The sequence below is a fragment of the Heterocephalus glaber genome, unplaced genomic scaffold (assembly GCF_053883595.1).
Source record: "Heterocephalus glaber isolate CG9 unplaced genomic scaffold, H.glaber_assembly_v1.0 deba00001610, whole genome shotgun sequence".
Classification (NCBI taxonomy): domain Eukaryota; kingdom Metazoa; phylum Chordata; class Mammalia; order Rodentia; family Bathyergidae; genus Heterocephalus; species Heterocephalus glaber.
Window position 1 is genome coordinate 4,073,505 of NW_028258381.1, and position 17,876 is coordinate 4,091,380.

The following is a 17,876-nucleotide window of genomic DNA, read 5'->3' on the forward strand; positions in this document are numbered from 1 at the left end:
ACTGAGATATGCTTATTGGTATTTGATTTCATTTGGGATAGTTAACACAGATGTAAGAAGATCAGCTCTTCCTCGGAGAGACAGGAGGGTGGACTAAGAAGAAATAGTGCTCTTGGGTGGTGATTTAATCAACAGAAAAATGAAAAACAACAGTAAAAACATCTGGGACAGTACAAGAAGTCTGAAAAGGTTGTGATACACTTGAGGATGGGATGAATTTTCCTGTGATTGTACAATCAAACATGAGCAGAGGCCTGGCAAGCAAGTATATGGACAGTCAGCACATATGGGGCCACACTGAGTCACAAAGGGACATTTATGCCATAACACAAGTTAACATTTTAATATCAGTGGCAAAAATGTAACTTTTATTTTAAAATGAAATCCTGGTCATTCTATTTAGGCAGAAGAAACAGTGAATTTGAAGTCTTGAGTTGTGAATTATGAATTATTGTGAATTACCACATTATGCATACATCCATTAGTGTTCTTTATATTTTATTTGGGTTTGGTTAATGTGTCTTCTCAACCAGGCTGTGGGATGCTCAGTGGCAAAGTTGCAAATTGCATCATTCATACATCACTTGGTACATTGTTCTTCGAATGAAAGATTTTAGAATTATATGGCCACTGAGTTCACTTCTTTCTGAGATTTTCCAATTTCCTAATTGTAATTCCTAAAACCTCTTGGAGAATAAGATACTGTGAGGTGGAAATAGTCTTTAAATGGTACTTTTATCCAGTTAAGACTATAGTTGTATAGGACTTTTCTTTCTTTATTTCAGACAATATTTTTCTCTTCTTTTTCCCCAGCCAGTTTTTGTTTACTTCAGTGCACATGACCTAATCATCAGCATTTGTTTAAATCTTCAAGTAACTGAATCCTCAAAGCAGGTCTCTTTAACTCACTTGAATGATATTACAGAAGTTTATTTATCTGCATCTTTACTTCACTAATTTTGAATATCAAGGTTTAAATAAGTGTTATATGAGCTTGTTTGTGTTTTTGCTTGATTATTCATTCATAAATTCTAGGAATTTTAGAAAATCATCCAATAATAAATAGTTTCTTTGTTTTCCTTCTAGAGAACATCAAAGAGGATAGTAAGTTAAAATGGAACCTAACTACTCCTTCCCATCATGGTAATTTTATTTATTATTTTGTTCTGCAGTTTTTAAAAAACTAGACCACACAATTTAAATGTAATTACCAGGCTTCTTACAGATATGCCAAACAAAATAAATTACATAGCTTAACAGTTCCGATATTACAGAATACAACCAAATTTTTACATTTCTTTCATTGATGATGTCTAAAAGCAACTGCTTTGGACACCTATCATCTAGTCATGAATGTGCTGAGAAACATTTTACACTTGAAACCCAATTCTAGATCTTGAGTAAATTTCATGGGTACTTTGATAATATAACTTAAATTATTTGGGAACGCTTATGTGAATATGTGTGGCAGTGGCGTATCCACATATCTGTATGTCTGGACTTTCCAGAATGTGGACAACTCTATATGCTAAATAACTATGTGGAGTCTTTTTTAAAGATTTCTACTTCCCCCCAAAGTAATGTACAGCAGAACAAAAATGACACTCACTCGAGCCAGTGAACTTATTCTAAGCTGTGGAATTCAAATGCGATTTCTGAAGACTTACTGTTTATATTTGAGGAATGGACTGGCACCTTGCTTTCCTCAAAGCTCAGGTTTGACCTATTCACTTCCCATCCCTCCAAATCACAATGTGCATTCAGTACAGATGAAAGAGGATTCAAATAGCCTGCTCCTCAGGCATCAGTAAATTCATACCTACTCTAAAAGAGCAATGTTTGCCCCAAATAGCATATCAATACCTTGCTGCAGTTCTTTCACAGCTTCCCACAGTGTCTTACAGTTTCTGTTTGTACAGCTTTGTGGATATCGTTGCTTTCAGGACTCAAAGGGATTCCGTCCTGTTTGGAAGTGACCGAGGCATGTGTAGGGGATGTGGCCTGTAACGCGCTTCTGGCCCCTTACCTTAAAGCATGCTCAGCAAATGGAAATCTGTGTGACCTGAAACACTGCCAAACAGCCACACGGTCCTTCTATCAAAATACGCCTTTTAATGTTGCCCAGATGTTGGCGCTTTGTGACTGTGCTCAAGCTGATATACCTTGTCAGCAGTCCAGAGAGGCTCTCCACAGCAAGCCATGTGCCCTGAGCATAGATCCACCCCCCACTTGCCTCAATGTGATTCACAGCTGCCGAAATGATGAATTATGCAGGTGAGTCACAGCACACATACCTTACTCTCTAATTTCAGCACCTTATTTGTTACAGTCCAGTCCTCACGCCTGATCTGGTTACATTAGCTAAAGTTCCCACCATCATCTTCTGTGATGTAAGCCCAGACAATTAATATGTTTGAATCTGTGCTACATATCTAGCATCATTTTTTGAAATTCAAATGCAGAGTAGGTTTTGAGAATGAAGAATGTAAACATGTTGAGGTTTGGTAGCCATGAAATAGCGCCACTGCAATTATTCCTTTTGAACTAGTGAGTTAATAGTCTGGGTTTGTATTTCAGCCTTCTTATTTATTTCTTGTATGTAAGGCTGTACCCATCACAGAAGTTTGGTAAGATGACTCTTCAAGCTTCAAAATAAATCTTTTCTGTCTCAGGCTGGAGATCCTGAAAGGGAAGGCACATTTTGACACATTTTGGACATGTCTATCATACATGTACGCCTTGAGGTCAGAAATGTGCCCCTTCTGCTTGGCTCTGTGGCACACCTAGATTATTATGTCAGTCATGTTATTTGTCCCTTCAAAAATATACTTATGAAGCATCTATTACCACTCTAGACTTTAGTGAACAAGATACAAAAATGCCTGTCCTGTGCATTTTACACTTTAGTGGGAGGAGATAAATACTTAACAAATAAGGAAAATATATATCATTATAAGGCAACGAGAGAAAGAGCAAGAGGAAGAGGGTTGTGAATAACCTAAAAGAAGTGTGGTGGTCCTGGTCTGAATGGAGTGGTCCTGGTCTGAAGCACTTTGTCATAGCTGAAGAGCTAAAAGAAAGGGTCTCTCTGAGTAAACACGTGAGAGGAGAAACATCAAGCAAACTGGCCAGCCAGTGCTAGGAAGGAAATGTGTGTGTTGTGTTAAATAAAAACACTGAGTATGGAGTGTACAAGGAGCAGGGCAAAAGAGATGAGGCAGAGATCAAACTGGGTGCCGTTAGGCAGGCCTAGATGACCAGGGCCTCGAGAGACAACAGAAGATTTTCAGCTTTTACTCCAAGTAAAATGGAGAGGTAATTCGCAGCCTCTGAAATGTATTATGCAGGTGGAACAAAAACACGTAGACCTTATTCTCTTATTTTGGCCCCTTTGAGGGGTCTGAGAAGAGTGATGAATGATATGGCACACTTATTAAAACCTGGACACTGGCCGCTACCTGAGACTAAACTGCATCTAAACAAGCAACTATCAATTAGTCAATTGTCAATTGGACCATCAATTTAGTCCAATACTCTTTGGCTCTGTCTTTTCCTTACTGGAAACTTTATTAGCATATTTTAAAAATATATTCAAGATGAATTTTTCTTTCTAATGGTCAGAAATTCGTTTCATGGACCCCTTGTACAGTAGTAACAAGATACAGGAAAGAACAAGACTATTGATTAACTGAGTCAAAAACAATCAACATTAAATTTTATAATTTTGGATTCGTCTTTTGCTTTGTTTTTTCAGTAATTATTCACTCTGTTTTTCAAGTGCCTTCTACTAGGGACTGTTTTACTTATACAGGGGTACCTTGGTTCACAAACTTAATTCATTGCACGATTCTGGAAAGATGGCCATGGTCATGTTCATCATTCAATGCAGAATTCGCAAACAAAAACAGTATCTTGCCAAACATTTCTGTTTGGGAACCAAATTGTTAGATTCCATTATTTTTCTCAAATAGACTATTAATACCTATGTATCTATCTACCTAGAGTCTATCTCTCATTTATCTACACTATCAATAAAACCTAACCAGTCACAGTCAAGGGGGCAGGATTTTTAGAAAACAATCCCTGTTAAAAATCCCACAAGTTTCCATAGACGGCTGCTGGCTTTGTTGATTCCATGGCAGGGCCTGAGATATGCAAGCTCACCTCGTTACCCTGAGTCATTTGCTCACACTCCTCAGAACGTTATGGGTGAGCTTCCATATTGAATGACACATCTTAATGACAGAAGCTAGCACAAGCTCCCTTGCTCCTCCAGAAGCCATGGGATCTGTTCTGAAGCACACAGCCTCCCCTTGGAATCCACACCCCAGATGGTCTGGTGCAGAGTAGGTGATTTTTCTCAATAAGCACTCTCAGGTTTGAGGAGTTCTTCAAAGTGTTTGGAGCAGAATGAGATGGGCCCTCAAAAGATACCATATCGTTTCCTTCCATTTTTGAAAAAAATTATTTTAATGTACATATAAAAATATATTCTTATATAATTTTTGTCTTTCTTAATGTACTTCAGAGAATAAGGACTGTGTGTCTTCAATTTCCCTTCAGTATGTGCAAATTGTCCCTTAATGAATAATTTATAGAGGTGATAGAAATATTATACAATATTAATACTCAATATGAAGAGACAAATCATCTAATTTTCCTAAGCAAATTTTGCCTTAGGCAGATTTAAAGTATTTATATTAAATTATTGTTAATGCAATTCAGATTGAAAAAAAGGCTCTAAATAGAAAATCTTTTATCACTCCCTTTTGGAAAAAAAAAAACAAAAAATTCTGTAGATGGCAAAGCAGAGTGCTGGGTTTTAAAACATTATTTCTGTCCTTTTTCCACATCAGATTTGGATGGGCTTGGAACTCCTTCAGTTTTTGAAAATAGCAAAGGAGACAATATGAAAACCATTTCTAATTAATTTTGTTGTATACAAATATCCCTTGGGAGATGAGATTATATTTTGCCAATTATAAAATTCTAGGAATTTATAGAAAACTATAAGACATATTTTCATATGTGCAACCCTTAAACATAGTGAAAGAAGTGTTTATTTAGGAAATAGTCTATTTTTTCAAAGCAAATCTCTATAATATACTTATTTACTGTAAGAGGTATATGGTACACTTACAAAATGTGTGTCTCTACATTAGGTCATAAAGGCAAGTATAGTATATTTCATGAGCAGAATTTATACAAACCACATTTTTTAAACTGTTTACAAAGTAGCTGGAAAATATTAGAAAAAATACAAACAAAATACTCTATTTCTTTTCAGGGATGAGTCTTTTAAACAAGAATATGAAAAAATAAGGATAATGAAAATACTATCATCAAAACTATTCAAACCAAATTACAAATTTTAATTTCAAATGTTTTAGGTATTTAGTCTACTGTAGTATTTTAAATTAAATATTCTTTAATCCATTTTATTTATAAAATTTCACTATTTGTTTTCCAAATGAAATAACTCTGTAAACAGGTAAATTATGCAACTTAAATTTAGCAAAACAAGTTTTAAAAAGACTAAATTACATGTAGGTGTGGGCTTATTTTTTAAGTTTCCTAGATGACAATACTTTCAAAACTTATATATCTTTGACACCTTATCTTAAATCACTTAAGGCACATAGTTTTCCCTCTGCTCTCAGAATCATATGTTCATGAAATTTGTAGTTTTCTTAATTATGAATTTTAATACACATAATTAATTTTCTGCATTATATTAAAAATCTCATAATTGAAGCAATTCAAACACAAGACTAATGAAAACTACGTGGCTTTTATTTTTTTTTAGCAGAATAAACAATGTGTGAACAAAGAAGCTCATGTATGTCATGTACTCAGAGAGTTTCACGCCCACATAATGGTGACCCGTTCACAAAAGGAAGAAAGCAATTTTAGGTGATAAATATCATTAGTTCCATTGAGAAGAATATTGTTGTTCTGTGAAAGTTTAAAAAATGAAATCATTGTACATTATCCAGACTTTTATTCAGAGCTATTCCAGAGAGAAATAAATACATAGTCAGGAAAATTATGGTGGATGCAGTTCCAATGGATTAGCCTGGCCATAAAATAAACCTGTAATGTTTTGCTTTACATTAGCTCTTGCTGTCAGAGAGCCTCAAAGCATTTTGTGAATTCTAATTAGTCTGCTTAGAAGTGTGGAAAAAGAGCACAACACCTCCATGTCTGTAGGAAAACTGGCTGGGAAGCTCAAGTGCTTATTTGAAATCACTTGGTGTGAGACCGTGGCCAAATTCTAGCCATGAAACCACATTAGGCTTAAAAAACCTTGCTCCTAAATCTCTCAAGTAGTTCGTACTGCAAATCATCACCCATTTAAATAAAGTTAGTAATGAGGGAAAATGCATCCAGGGAATCCTCCACTTAGCTTCCGTCTTTCATCACAAAGCACAGTAATTCACAAGCTTCCTTTACTGTTTCTTCCACAAATCCTACTGGGAGGTTTAAATGTCCAAAATAATGTTCAACTATGTCTTGGCATCCAGAAATATTTTGTTTTCTTTCAGTGTCTCATTAGGTGAGGGAGCATGATCTATTAATGTGAAACATTATTCAAAAGCGAATTCCATTGCTCATTTCTTTACTCTGTTTCTAGGAGGCGTTACAGGACATTTCAGTCCAAATGCTGGCCCCATGTGACTGAAAAGTGTCATGAAGATGAGACCTGCATTAGGATGTTAAGCAAACAGGATGTTACCTGCTCAGGAAATGAGGACTGCATTGCCGCTTATCTTGGTATCCTTGGGACTGTCCTTCAAGGCCAATGCACCTGTAGGGCCACTACACAAAGTGAAGAATCTTTGTGCAAGATTTTCCAGCAAATACTCCATAGAAAATCATGTTTCAGTAAGTTCTTCAGTAAAATCTATCATCTATGTACCACTATATATCTATCTATCCATCCATCCATCATGCATCAATCATGTTTTTGACTATACTGTATGAAGTGATAATCCAGCAAAGAAAATGTATTCACAAAGACAATTTGCAATTGCTATTCCATTTTAAAATCTATTTTCTGATTGTATTCTGAGCATTTGCTATTTTACTCATGTATCAGGAGGTGGTACCTTTTAAAAATTTATATGATAGGTCACTCCTAGTTATAATTTATTGAATTTGACATCAACAACAGAAAAGGTTTAACCTCTCAGATAATTGAATATATCAGATATCCACTGATAAGAATCAAACCACTCCAAAACAACAACCATTTATTTGATCACAATTCTGTACACCAGCTTGGATCAAATGGTGGGTTCCTCTGAGTTTGGTCTAGTATTCCTCACGTAGCTAATGTAATCTGGTGGCTCTACTGAGGCTGAATGGTCAATGGTAGCATTTAGTAATGGTCAGTGGCTGGCCTGGCATGGTTCTCCTCCAGGTGTCCTCTTCAGCAGTATCATCTAAAACTCTGATATGGTGCAGCAGAATTACCAGTGGCTAAGTCCTAATGTGCAGGTATTTATCAAGTGTCTGCCAACCGTCTCACTGTGAACATTCCATTAAACAAAACAAGTCACATGGACGACCTCATTGCCACTGGAGAAAGGGACTACATGAAGATGCATTTACTCAAGGTGAGACTCATCTGGGGTCATTAATGTAACAGTCTACTGATTAGCGCTATCCAAACCTATGTAAAACATTTTTATCTTTCCATTTAGCATTTTCTCCCCTTGGTCTTTAACATGCCCTCTTGCTATTCAGCCTCTAGTGATAATATGGAAAACATGTTTTTTGAAATTATTCTTCAGTCTAATTTAGAGATAAGAAAATTGAGGTTTAGAAATATAAATAATTTGTCCAGATGCTGAAAGTGAGCACATGTCAAGAGGGATTTTCTATGCCATCTAGGGATATGATCAGGTACTAAGTCAAACTGCTCTATTATCCATCTTTAAAGTTAATCCATGCAAATATTCATGTTCTAATACCTCTCTAGGCCTCTGGGCCCCTAGTTGTAGGACAAACTTGCAGGTACTGTTTCCAGGAGGAAATAATTGATAGTTAATATTTTATGACAAGTTGTCTTTGTATTTATGAAAAACGTTGGATAGATACAGACATACACATATATATTCCTATCTATATACAGACATATATATGTCTATAATTATATAGAGATACATAATAGGCATATATCTATACATTCCTATCTTTCCATATACAGACATATATATGTCTATACTTATATACAGGTACATTATTGTATTTCTTTTTCATGTTTGGCTACTATGACATTAATTGAGCAAAATATGTTCAGGAAGAGGCAATAGCAATGGAGTTTTAGAATCCATAAACATTAAAGTACTATATTAATGTTTTAGAATTAAAATTTCAAGACTATTTCATCTTTGTTCACTGGACTTATTTGACTAAACTTTATAAAATTTTCTGCTTAAATATTATTTATTGATGCTACATATATTTCAAGTGATAGGGTTATAGAATTAAGAGGTCCTTAAAGGCCTCAGTCAAAGTTCTTGGTACTTGAATTAATAGCAAAAGTCTTGAATGAAAAACCATGCCCTAGGTTTAAACTTTACCCTCTGTCTCAAATACACAGAAGTATCACAAACACAGTTTTTGAAATAACTGTGTTTCTAACCATCACCTGAACTTCTCACATCAGCCCAGCTATTTCTTCCATTTTCAAGAAGAACTGTTACAGTATATATCCAATACTCTTTACCTTCTTCCCACTTCACTGAAAAGCAACAGGTCTAAGTAGAACTAAGTGGCCAGTTTGGAAACTTTTTTCAGTTTGTCCCATCTGTTTAGTTTAGAAATGGCATTTCTCAAAATCCCCTGACCTCAGGACACAGTAAGAAATATATTCTACTTCAGCTTTTTGTTAGCAGTGGATGTTTCTTTAGAAATCATTATCATTTTATTTTATTATCATCATCCTTCTTTTTCAATAAATTACCACTGAATTCATTCTATGACTTACAAATGTGTGGCTACATGAAATTAAAAAAAAAACTCACTTGCAGCATAAATTTATCTGGAAATAATCTACATTGATGTATCCTTTTCAGAGTCTCATAATAATTATAAGTGTTTATAGAGCAACTAGAAGTTGAGTCCTTACACGTTGTCATATTTTCTCATTTAATCTGAACAATTACATGATCTCATACTATTGACTTCTTGGCCTTACACCTGTGGAAGTTGGGAGGTAGATTGGTTTGCCCAGGGCTCTATGCTTAGGTGCAGGACATCATGAACCTTTCGGGCCTACTTTTACTTGGAGCCCATTGAATTCTTTGGCTTGTGAAATTGTAAGCAAAACGAGCTTGTGTTGCATCTTTCCAGGATACTCCAAAGCCCTGTCCATCGGATGCTTAGAACTAAGCTCTGGAATCACACAGAACTTCATCTCATCTGTGAGAAGGACTAGACTTTAACAGAGGCAGTGTGCCACTAATCTTGATTTTCCTGCTGATCACATTCACAACAGTCTCGCTCATCTGTTATATTTTGTAGCAGTGAGTAAACAGGCTGATAGAGAGATAAAAGCCATGGAAGAGTGTGGGGGACCACTCTTTTTTAATATTCCCAAAGCAGACTGTGAGCAGTGCAGGCTGTAAAAATTTAACTCCATAAATCGCTTGTTTTGAGAAGCATCTCAGGCCAAAGCCTATGTGCTGAGGTCAGTGACTTACCCAAATTCTGTTCCCACAATTAAAACCTTCTTAACTAGAAGGACAAGATTATTTGCTAACTACAACCCTATATTTTGTCTGTTCTGTGCCCAATTCAAGAATGCTTTGTCTCTTCCTTTACAAGCCTTGCCTGCATCACTAACATATCCATAGCAACTTCTCATAGTCCCTTCATGTAGCCCCTTTACCTCAATCTAACTATGATGTCACCAATAAATATCAATGGATCTGGGTGCTCAGGGCCTTTGCTTGTTCAGCCTTGCTGCATGAACATTAGTCATCCTGGCTCCAGTTTTTCTGTCTCTTTAATTCTGTCTTTGCGATTTTCTTTTAACCTTGTGTTGTAGCACTGAGCAGGAGTTCCGACAGGCCTCAGGGTCTCTGATAGAAGAGAGAGAAATTGGCTAGGAAAGAGAGGGTCATAGAAATGGAAAGGATTATGCTGTTGGAATTTTGATTGGAATTGCATGAAAGCAGTATAACAATTTTGGAAGTATGGCCATTTTCACTATATTGCTTCTTCTTACCCTAAAACAAGGGATATCTTTGCATTTTCTGATATCCTCTTTGATGTCTTTTTTCAGAGTAATGTTGTTTTCAATGTAGAGTTCTTTTACTTCCTCCAATAGATTGATTCCTAGATATTTCATTTTTTGGATGCTATTGTGAAAGGGGTTGTTTCTCTAATTCTTCTCTCAGTGTGTTTGTTATTTGTGTACAGGAATGCTATTGATTTTTGAGTGTTGACTTTGTATCCAGCTATGCTGAATTTGGTTTTTAAATCTAGCAGTCTTTTGGTAGAGATTTTGGGTTCTTCTATGTAGAGTATTGTATCATCTGCAAACAATGATATCCATTGTTGTGTTTCTCCTTTTGTATTGATTTAGTGGAGAAAGTGTGCCTCAGCTTCCCAGAATGTCCTCTCTTTGCTATGTTCAAAGCTATCTTTTTCTTATATAAGCAATAATCACCAAAAATAGGCATGGTGACAATACCTGTTCACACCTAAAGACTCAGTTCTCTTTGGAGAATTTTAAAAAAGAAGAATATGTATTCCTCATTAATTCTAAGGGAATAGAAAGCATAGCAATTTAAATATAATGTAAGCTTAAACAAATGTAAAGCCCACGGAAATAAAAATGTGTACTTGCAATCCTATTCTTGAGATAGCTAATGTTAAAACAATTGCTGTATATTCTTTTGAAATTTTTCTTCACTTGCAGCACATAAATAACTTGAATCAAATATATGCCTCCCTCGCCTTGATGCATTACACACACACACACACACACACACACACACACACTTTAATGTAATGAAACTACACATATTATTTTACAGCTTACTTTTAAAATTTAAAATTAAATGGTGAACCCATTTCCAAATTTGCACGTTTATTGTGGTTTATTTAAAATAAAAATGCTGCATAATATCCTATAGCAGTAGTGGTGAACCTATGGCACACATGTTATTTGTTTTTCTATTAAGACAAAAGATTTTGATGTATAAATTGTTTTTTCTAAACTAAAAATATGGTATTCAGGTTGAATTGCAGTGTTGGCACTTTGCAAGAAATAACTAGGTTTTTTGAGTTGCAGTTGGGCACTTCTCTCTAAAAGATTTCCCATCACCATCCTGTAGAATAGCCAGACCATAACAGGTGACCAATCTCCTGGTTTGCGGGCATGTAAGGTGTATGCAGCTGTTTGTTACAGAGCTGCACAGTGCCTGTCATTATGCAGTGGTTCTGCTGGCATTTCAATAGACCTGATTTCAATCAGTAGAATTAAACATCCTATTCAAAAATGTCTGCATTTTAAAACTTGGTAGAAACTGAAAAAAAAAAGTTTGTTCTAATGACATTCTTAGAAAAATCTGTGTTTTTCATTTGATTTTTAGTATAAAAACAGAATTTTTTAGTGGCTTGCTTGAAATATTACATTTCTCCTACCTATTCATATTTTCTGCTTAAACATCCTGCTTCTTTAATACCACTAAATGGCCCCACTGCCACTTACTTCAGTCCCTTGAGTGGATGTGAGGAGGCAGCTGCACACTCCTCCCAGAGATGCTCTTATGGCAAACCGATGATCTGGTGTGTCAGGCCATGACCTTCTGGGTGCCACATGGGCTCTGTAAGGGCACTTATTTACCTTATTTAACACTCCCCGAATAGTCAGTCACCCTCCCCAAGGGGATGCTCTCCATAGTTACCAAGGAAAATTTATAACTTATTAATTGATTTATAAGTAAATCAATGAAGAACAGTAATTTTTAGCACTTTTAGTTTTAGATCTTTGAAGTTGTTTAAGAGGCCCTCAACATCAGATCCTTTTTTCTAACCTTTTATCAGAATAAGGAAGTTCTATTCAGAGAATACTAGTCACTTTAGGCAATGAATGAGAATTGAATGTCACTAAATATTTTTTTCTACATTTGAAGATCTTATTTGAAATTTGTCCAGAATTTTTTTGTTATTTTCTTATGATAGAATGATTCATCAACGTACTAAATTTATTATACCACCAGAAATAGTATTCTTTCCTAAGCCCTCTTGGGGATCTTTACTCAAATGGGAAGGAAAAAACAGATAATAATCTAATTTACTAATTATCATCATATCTCTCTTCCCCTTTGTAGCTGAATTTTCCAGAAGAGTTCCCTGTGCTGGATGTTTCGATTCCTTTCTCTCTTACACATTGTTCCACCCACTGAGCCTGACCATGTCCTGAAGATCCGCTCATAAAAGCAGCTTTCCCATAGGTCATAGACCATGTCAATTTCAGGGGTTCTGGAGGTTTCCATCTTATTAGGATTTTAAGGTAACTTCAAGAACAATTAAATCTCTCTCTCTCTCTCTCTCTCTCTCTCTCTCTCTCTCTCTCTCTCTGCTTTTATTCCACTAATCTCTCTGCATGTTTTTTCTACATCTACCTCATAGACTTATGCAACTGGCCACTTAATACAGTTATAGACTCTCTACTAAAGCGGCTCTATATTCTTCCCTAATAAGACTTCATCCTTGATGTCAATGTCATTATCTCTATACTAATTTACAATACTCAGGGAAAAGGTCTTTACTGAACTTCAGGCCCCAATCATCTGTTCAACTATTCGACATCTTCCTGTAAACTTTAATATTGTGCTAGAAGATATAATAAACAATTTCTAGAAGCTCGGGGCTTTACAGAGTCCCAGTTTATTGCTTGGTAACATAAAATCCAATCCGCTTTAGAAATGGTTGTGCAGAGCACAAACCTCTTTCCCACATGAGCCTCTCATTCAGCAGAGACTTCAGGAAAAGAGCCTGAGACATGCTGCAGTCACAGTAGAGTATTTTATGATTCAGTGGTGGCAGCAGTGTACATCACACAACCTGTGAGATACAGTCTAGCTTTGGATCAGAAGGAAAAGCAACTGTGGTTATTGATCAGCAAGCTATTCTGTGCCACAATTTACTCTTCTTTTTAGCAAATATCACTTCATTTATGTGTTCATGCAGGGAAAATACCCCTTTCCCAAGAAAGACATTCCAATTTTCCCAAATTTTCATTCAATCACTGCCACCTCTCAAATGTCAAGATGCAATGTGATATATAATCTAGATGATGTGGTGCCTTGAAGTAAACAGACAGTCTATGAAATACAAGGAGTAATCAATGCCATCCACCCAAAACACACACACACACACACACACACACACACACACACACACAGAGTATACATACACAGTATACATATTATCAGGGACAGCATAACCTCAATAAAAACTCCCGTTTAAAATAAGGAAAAACGGCAGAGCCCTAACACACAATAATGAGATCTTCCTGGATAGACACTGGGAAATCTCTCTGAGGGTGTCAGTTCCCTTAAGTTGACTCTGAATCAGGTATCCATTGAGATCCACCTTCTACCCCGTAGTGGTGGTGCACAACTACAACCCAGCACTCCCAGAGGCTGAAGCAGGGGGATCACAACTGTGAGTCAGTCCTACCTGAGGATATGGCTCAGTTATACAGTGCAAAAAATAAAATAAACAAAATACAGAACAAAATGTCAACAACAACAAAAGACTCTTTCCTCTGGAAGGTTTTTCCTAGGCCACTTTTCTCCATGGCCAGATCTGAAGGAGGTTTGAGGAAGTATGCCCTCCTTGGGAGATACAGGGCCCTCACAGGCCACATTCTGTTCTTCTAGTCTGAGGGATCTACTGAGAGTTATTTTAAAGTTTAGCAACCACAGATTTCTTTGGAAGCAGACTAGTAGTTTCTTTGGGAATATAATCTCTTAAGCACCTGTTAGATTTCTAATCTATTTTCTTTTAGTAAGTTTCGTGTGCCAGTATCCACAATAAAAAACCATTTTCTTGATTTATTTCCCAAGTCTGCCTTAGTTCCTTGCCCTTCTCCTCCAACTCTTACTTACTCATTTAAAAATTTACGATAACATAAACAATAGGCTGGAATGAAAAGCACACTCTCACGCTGGTCTTTACTATATAGCTGAGTCAATTGGTTTTACATAGAAATACTGAGCCTTTTATAACGGGAAATACTATTCAATCTCATCTCTTACTATTTGAGACCTAGAAGCAGTCAGCTTGTTTAATATTAGAGAGGCCTTATTTTTCCCACTCATCAGGTTGACAAACCAAGCAGTTTAGTTTCTAGGTGAATTCATGGTTTTATTGTAAATCCCCACATGATGTAGTCTGGAGTAACCAACTATCACTCTGATACTTTCAACCACCTCACCTAGTACTTCAGATTGAAGAGTTACTACATCTCCCTTTCAACTTATACCAAATGATTTGCCATTATAAAAAAAATGTTCTCTGTCTTTGCAGCTTCCATCTGACTGCTACAAAATCCTGTATATTTCAGGACTGCACAGTAGCATCACCACTTAAAGGTGCCAACTTTTACCTAGAGTAAGCCAGCTCTAGCTACTACACCTGATCGTGTAGCTAATATTAGTAGACTGGCCCAAGAAATAATTTCTCACTTACGTGAAACTTAATCATGTAGGGAAGAGTTAGGATGGGACTTGAAAGTTAGAGAAATTTGGGAGTCACTCTTTTATCTTGTGTTTCTTCTTTCTGGCATAGTTTCCCTTTTCTTTTTGTTGTTGCTTTGATGCTTTATGAAGACTGTTCATGTGTGTAGAGTTTCTATGAAGCATTCACTAGTGCTAACATTTTCCCCACCTCTACTGAGAACACTTTTTCCATTATAAATAAAAGACTCGATATTCACAAAGACAACCCCAAACTATAGAGAAGTACTAACAGACATTGAAGTTTTGGTTATCAGATCTGTACAATCATCAGAAATAACTAGAGGGTTTAAGATAGAGTTATTTAGCTCTAACCTCAATCATCCTAAATCAGTCACTCAAATGTGAGACTCAGAACTGTGTTATTTAAAAAAATAGCCAGTTGATCCTGATTTTAGCCAAATTTGGGAACCACTTCTCCAAATCACTTATGGGAAGAATCCAGTCACCGGCCATAGGTCCCAGAGCCTGTTTTCATTCACACCTCTCAGGGAATGAGAAATGTCTGCACTGAGAAAAGCAAGACCAATAGGACTAATGCAGCTCTCAAGGTGGCCTACTTTACCCAAGTTCCCCAAAACAACATTGATCCCCATTAGCCACACACCCCTGGATAAGTAGCAGTGAAAGCATGAGTGAGTGAAGGAAGGAACCAATGTCTACCATATTTCTGGGGCAGCACTGTCCTTGAAGACCATTGTTTTTCTTTCCCTTAGTAGAACTCTCCTAATAATGCAGTTTTCCTATTAAAATCCTCAATCCTTTATGTTTCCACTTAAACTGGAATTTTCAGTTCGAATATTTGGGCAAATGAATCAGGAATTAACAAGACCAGGCTGCTGCTGCTCACTTTTGTAAAAACATTTTACGTTTCTTTTATTTTCCAACACTTCTCTTCATAGATCTACTTTCAGAAGTTAATAGTAGATATTACTTTATAGTTAATCTTTGAGTATATCTACTCTGTAAATAAGCAATGGACCCTAATTTATTTTTGCTCTTAAATGTTCACATCCCCTGAAGGTCCTATGGAATGCTTGCTGTATAGGCTAATATAAAGATGACAAGATTGTCCCCAAAAGATTTATAAAACCAGTTGCTTTCTTGAAATATCAATTTTAAAATGCCTAAGAGTATGTATAGTTTTAAGAAAAGATTTCTTGATGAGTAACTGCTTCTACCTTTAATTTCTTATTTTTAGCACTATTTATTCATCTGTCTATCAATGTTCCATCTTAGATAACAAAATGTTATCAAGGCTATTTTATTCATCTTATTGGTCTGCATTCAATGGACAGATGTTTTATTTGGCTGATTCATCTTGGCTTATGTTTCATCTTTCAATTACTAGGGAAGGTCTGGATATAGAACAACATTCCATGAGTGAGTGTGTCTGTAGGAAATCTTTTAAACACACCCATATATGTATGAAGGTGCATAATACATAGTTTTAGATTTTTCTAAACTACATAAAATTTTATATTTACTTTTAGCAAACAATTTAAAAAGTGAAAATAATACACTCTCATACTTTCTAAAATTTGTGTCTTAGTATTTATTGTCATGAGAACGCTGGCTGTTTGAAAAGGGTGGGCTATTGTCTATAAATAAAACAGGGAGCTAGGTGAACTTTGAAAGTCATTTCTATCACAAAAATTGCTCTCTCCTCTTCTCTCCCTATTTCTTTCTCTTTGTTACATGTATGCATATACACAAACACACATAAGGCCTTCTCTTACAGCCAATTCATATGTTAGTATTCCAGGAGCTTTTATGTTAAGTTTTGGCTTTAAATAAATCACTTCATCTAGCCAAAACCACTGACTTTTTCTTGGTTTCGACACAAAACTCTAATTCAAGTCTAGTTTCCTTCAAATTCAGTCCAGGTGCTAGGAAAGCCTCCTGGTTTTGTAGGAAACATTTAACAGAATTTCTCTACTCTGCATTCATATTTATAATATAGTCTCTAAACAGTCCAGTATTTTGTATTGTCTGGATTAAAGTGGCTCCATGGTGAATTTGTAGGCCATCAATTTCATAGACAGTCACTTATAAATGTATATTTTTCCTTTTAGAAATCAGTGATTATTCCTTTAGGATCTTGTTGTTCATTATTTGCAAACTCTTTTGAATCCTTGAAAGAATAGGCATGTGTATTTAAAGTTAGCAATAAAAAGAATAATAAAAACAAACAAACCATTTATTTAAAATGAATTTGGTTACCGCTTAATGTAGAACTTGATGGTAAATTCTGTAGCTTTTAGCTTTTATGCTCTTTAAGTTATCGACTTAAGATTTTGGATAACTCTTTGGGTTTGTTCCTCAAGGATAAATCAGCGTATTTAACCTTATTAACTTTCAAACCCAAAATATAAACACAGCCCCTTCTTTCACTCCCATTATTTCTTAGGCCAACTCTGGAATTTTGGTGAAAGACTCTGATGAACAATGCCTCTAATAGTCAAATGTCCTGTTCAGAAGTTAGCATTCCTTCTAGAGAGCATGGCCTTGGGGGTGATATAGCACTAACATCTGAAGGGGAGATTATAATGATCACCCCTAACCCTCAATGTTAGCACAAAGATTGTAGTGGTTAATTCACACAAAATGTCTGTAACAGTTAAAGCCCAGTAATTAATAACTCCTCCTGTAGATTTTGAGGAATTTGGAAAATCACAGGAACCAATAGACTTTGCATAATCATTATGCAGTCAAAGATGTGGGAAGAAAACTTCTGGAAGTTCTAAGGTGTCATATTTTCTCAGGATAAGTCACTTAAATAGTGTTATATCAGAATGATTTTACTGGAGGTGGACAATTACGGCTAACCAACCATCTACTTCACTATGCAAAAGAATCACAAGGTTTCTAGATAAAATGAAGATTCCCCTTCAGCAGGTTTGACTTTTGCATTTTCATCCCAGAGGAGAGAAGCTATCAATTCAGTGATCCCAACTGGTTTAGCAGTGACTTAGGTAAATTATCTCCTAGGAACCATTTAAGAAAAAAAAATAATATTTTATGTGATACATATAATAACCTGATTGCTACTGAAACATAAACAAAATGAATGACAATGCATTATGACAATCTAGTAATCTATTTTTCATG

The 17,876-nt window shown here is 35.8% G+C and overlaps 1 protein-coding gene across 1 annotated transcript in view; it reads left to right on the forward strand.

Annotated features, from left to right (window-relative positions):
• The window catches only part of Gfral (GDNF family receptor alpha like), a 59,901-nt gene that overhangs the window by 17,315 nt on the left and 24,710 nt on the right, over positions 1-17,876 (forward strand). Inside the window, 2 exon segments of the mRNA XM_087195940.1 lie at positions 1,944-2,274; positions 6,635-6,885. Coding sequence (XP_087052066.1) covers positions 1,944-2,274; positions 6,635-6,885 — 582 coding nt within the window.